Consider the following 4,264-nt stretch of genomic DNA (forward strand, 5'->3'; position numbering starts at 1 on the left):
CCACACGTACATCTACACCATCATGCATAATGTTTGCGCCCAATATGCCATGTATGGAACTAAAATCGGGAATGATTCAACTTCTTCCCACTTTTCATGGACTTGACAGTGAAAGTCCATACGTGTATATTTGGGAATTTGAGGAGTTAGTTGAGACCTTCCACAATCAACATGGTGCAACCGATGTAGTCAAGTTAAAAAATTTCCCCTTTTCACTTAAAGAGAGCAAAAACGTGGCTATATTCGTTGAGACCACGTTCGATTGGTACATGGGCTGAAATGACGCAAGCATTTTTTAATAAATACTTTCCCCACCATAAGACTAGCGCCCTAAAGAAGCAAATCTCATTTTTTGCCCAAAATAATAGTGAGACCTTATATCAGGCCTGGGAGAGATTTAAAGAACTACAAGCCCTTTGTCCTCACCATGGTTATGAGAGTTGGCATATAGTTAGCTACTTTTATGAGGGATTAACACCTAGGGAGCGTCAATTCGTAGAGATGATGTGTAACGGTGATTTCCTACAAAAGGATCCGGATGAGGCCATAGAGTATCTAGATGACTTTGCTGAGAAAGCTCATACTTGGACTGGACCGAGCCCTACTGATAGTACCAATAGGTCACGACCCATAGGAAACTCCACTAGTACATGTATCTACCAACTTAGGGAAGAGGATAGTCTTAAGGCCAAAGTGGAAGCCCTCACTAAAGAACTTGAAACCTTGCGTGTTAAAGGCTCTAAATCTACACAAACCATTTCCCATGTTGAATCTTTAGGGCCTTGTTTTATGTGCGGTGGAGTAGATCACCCAGCCCAAGAGTGCACCACTTTAACTGAGATGAGAGGGGTTTATGAGGAATATTGAAATTCCTTAGGCACATCTAGGAAGCCCTATTCTTCTTTCTCCAAATCCTATAACCCATGGTGGCGGAATCATCTCAATCTCAGATGGAAATCTGAAAACGAGCAAACTACCCAATCAAATAGAACTTACAGCGCACCATCATATCAACCCACACCCTCTAGGAACTCTTTAGAAGATACCCTACATGCAATCATAGAGGCACAAGGTAAGTCCAATAAGAAGTTTGAGACTATGATTAACCAAGTAGTGGAAGAAAATAAGGAGATAAAAAATCACGTGTCTAAATGGACCAATGCCTTAGCTGAAGGGGAGCGTGAGAAATTTCCAGCACAAGCTCAACCAAATCCTAAGGGACAACACATGGCTCAGAACTTGGGTTCAGGAGAGAGTAACCTTAAGAAAGTGAATGCCATCACCACTCGATCGGGAAGGTTATAGAACCAATTTCGAAACCTAGGGAAAATGAAAAGGAGTCTAGTGAGTCTGAAGAAAGTAGACCTAGTGATGAGGTAGTAGGAAATCCATCTAGAGTACCTTTTCCTCAAGCACTTAAGCTTAGCCCGAAAATAGTCAATCAACACAGTGAGATCCTAGAGCACCTTAGGCAAGTAAAAATTAATCTACCACTCTTGCATGTAATTTCACAAGTTCCTACATATACTAAAGTCCTTGAGGACTTGTGCACTGTGAAAAGGAGACACATCATCAAGAAAACCGCCTTCTTGACCGAACAAGTGAGTGCTGTGATTGAACAAATGATCCCACAGAAATATAAGGACCCTGGTTGTCCAACTGTTTCCTGCGTCATCGGGAACCATGAGTTTGCACAAGCTCTCCTTGACCTAAGAGCCAGTGTTAATCTCATGCCCCATTCCATATACATACTGTTAGGTCTTGGTGAAATTAAACCCACTTCTGTGGTTCTACAACTAGCTGATAGATCCACTATGAGACCTAGGATAGTAGTTGAAGATGTGTTGGTTCAAATTGATAAATTCTACTACCCCATTGATTTCTTATTCTTGGATGTGAAGGTTGATGTTAATGTTGATTCTAAGATTCCTATTATTCTTGGTAGACCTTTCCTTGCCACAGCTAACGCCCTTATAAATTGCAGGAATGGTCTAATGGAATTGTCTTTTGGGAATATGACTTTAGAAGTCAACATTTTCCATATTACTAAGCAACCAATGGAAAATGATGAGTGCCACCACACATATATGATTGATGCACTCGTTGAGGAGGAAGCACATGCGCTTATTGACCCCGACCCTTTAATTCTTTCCTTTTAAATTCTGAAGTTTCCACAGGGTATGATAATGAAGAATATGCTAATATTTGTGCTACTTTTGATTATTTTTAGGATTATGGTACACCACCAATGACGACCTCCAATGAGCTTGGTGCAATGGAAGAAAGATTGACAACGCCCTAGCTAGATGTGGGCTAAAGAAGCAAACATTGGGTCGCGCCAACGAAAATAAACAAAGGCGTTGCTTGGGAGGCAACCTAAGGGAAGTTCATTCCTTTCTCTTTCTTTCTATTTTTATTTTTGCATTTTTAGGTTTGTTTTCATTCCATGCATTCATCACCAATTGAGAACTATCGGGCTTCCTGTACATCAAGTTTATATGATTCACTTTGTTATTTAGGTAACATCTTTCCTTACCTTCATTTTGTGGACATGTTTGTTGCATTGAGGACAATGCAATGTTTAGTTGGGGGAAGAGTGTATTTGAAATTTTATTGTGAATTGCATACTTTACATGGAATTTTGGTCTAATTTTTTTAAGTCCCTAATTCGCTACTAGGCCATTAGGAATTAATATTGTTCATGAAAGTTTGGATATTAAGACATTTGCTGAAATTTTTTTGTACACACAATCCTGTGGTAAGATGGTGATTTAACATATGTAGCTAGAAAAATCTCTTGCTAAAGTTTTCATGTAAGAATTGGTGAGGATTGAGAGCCACAATATACTAAAATTGTAATAAGTGTTCATTGATTGTGTGAATTGGAAACTTCTTCTAAGAATAACATTACACAGTCTGTGGTAAGATGGTGGTTTATACTTGGGAAATGGTAACAGTCAATTTATGTAGCGACCGAGAAAAAAATGTTTTGTTTCATTTTAAAATAAAATTTTCTTGTAGGACTCAAAAATAAGTTGGGTTATATTATTATGTCGCTATGACACTTCCTAATAGTCCAAATTAAACTTTGGTCATGGAAGTAAAGTTTCACGTACTTGATTTTCTTAAATTTTACAAGGTGTTAAAATCGCTTTTAAAATGACAAAATTTCATTTTAATTTGGTTACATTATTTTTCTCACAACACACTTTATTTTAATGCTACCATTTTGATTTCCATTTTGTAAACTACTTTTTTAAAATTGGACTGTTTACTTGCATGTTTCATCATCCATCATTTATACTTCAACTTACTATTTTAATGAACTTTCATTTTTGCCAATGCAGAAACCGTCCCTGATCATTCATTTGAAAATCAAATTACAACTCCAATTTCATCCATTAACCCTCATTTAGTATATTAAATTTCAAACATGTTCATTGTTAACTTTTCAAACATGCTCATTGTTAACTGCCAACCAATTTCATTTCTTTAAACTGCCATTAGTGTTTAATTATCCACAAACCAATAATTTTTTCCATGAACAGTCCATTTGAAAATCAATTTACAAGTTCCATGCCAACCATCACTTTCATTTAAAATTTAAAACACAATAACCACCCACAATTTCTAAAGGCATGTCCATACTTATTGTTGGAAAACTAACATTTCAAAAAGGCCATAACCCCCCCCCCCCACTTTGCATATTAATAAACTCCAAACCTATTAACTACTTTGCCAATCAGTTTCATTTCATTTTTTTTAAAATGAAAAACTACCATTTAGTGTTTGATTATCTCACAAACCAATTTCATTCACATAAACTGCCATATGAATTCAAAGGATTATAATGGCACGTCCCTATCCCATATTGCCATTTGAATTTGGGAGTTTTTGTCTTTTTTATGGTCCAAAATATTATTTATAAAACTACCATTACAACTTACCATTAACCACCACAATTATCAATTGCTATTGAGTTTGGAGGCTACTGTACGTCTTGTTCAATATCCATTTGAAAGTCAATATTTTAAATTTTAACCTCCTCACTTACTTTTGTAACCTCCAATTTTAAATACAACCACCATCCCCATTTCCTCGAGTGTAACCTCCATTTTTTTTAATACATCTACCACCGCCACTTTACTTAGAATTTGAATTAAAACTGCCCTTTTATTTTCAAAGTCCCCAACTCACACGCATAAGTAACGTTTTATTATAATCCCATCTCTCTCTCATGCACAGACACATAATTCTGGTGTAA

The 4,264-nt window shown here is 36.6% G+C and overlaps 1 protein-coding gene across 1 annotated transcript; it reads left to right on the top strand.

Annotated features, from left to right (window-relative positions):
- The first annotated feature begins 1,098 nt into the window (after window positions 1–1,098).
- Window positions 1,099–2,159, top strand: LOC111393115. The gene is made up of 2 exons (XM_023018512.1): window positions 1,099–1,298; window positions 1,397–2,159. Exons 1-2 carry the CDS (start codon window positions 1,099–1,101, stop codon window positions 2,157–2,159), a joined length of 963 nt encoding a protein of 320 aa, XP_022874280.1.
- Window positions 2,160–4,264: the final 2,105 nt, after the last annotated feature.

The sequence above is a fragment of the Olea europaea genome, chromosome 4 (genome assembly GCF_002742605.1).
Source record: "Olea europaea var. sylvestris chromosome 4, O_europaea_v1, whole genome shotgun sequence".
Lineage (NCBI taxonomy): Eukaryota > Viridiplantae > Streptophyta > Magnoliopsida > Lamiales > Oleaceae > Olea > Olea europaea.

What these genes read in the sequence shown, in the direction of transcription:
- LOC111393115 (XM_023018512.1), top strand. Translation starts at nt 1,099, where the DNA reads ATGATTAACCAAGTAGTGGAAGAAAATAAGGAGATAAAAAATCACGTG. An exon ending in ATCACCACTCGATCGGGAAG is followed by an intron (nt 1,299 to 1,396) that starts GTTATAGAACCA and finishes AAATCCATCTAG; the next exon opens with AGTACCTTTTCCTCAAGCAC.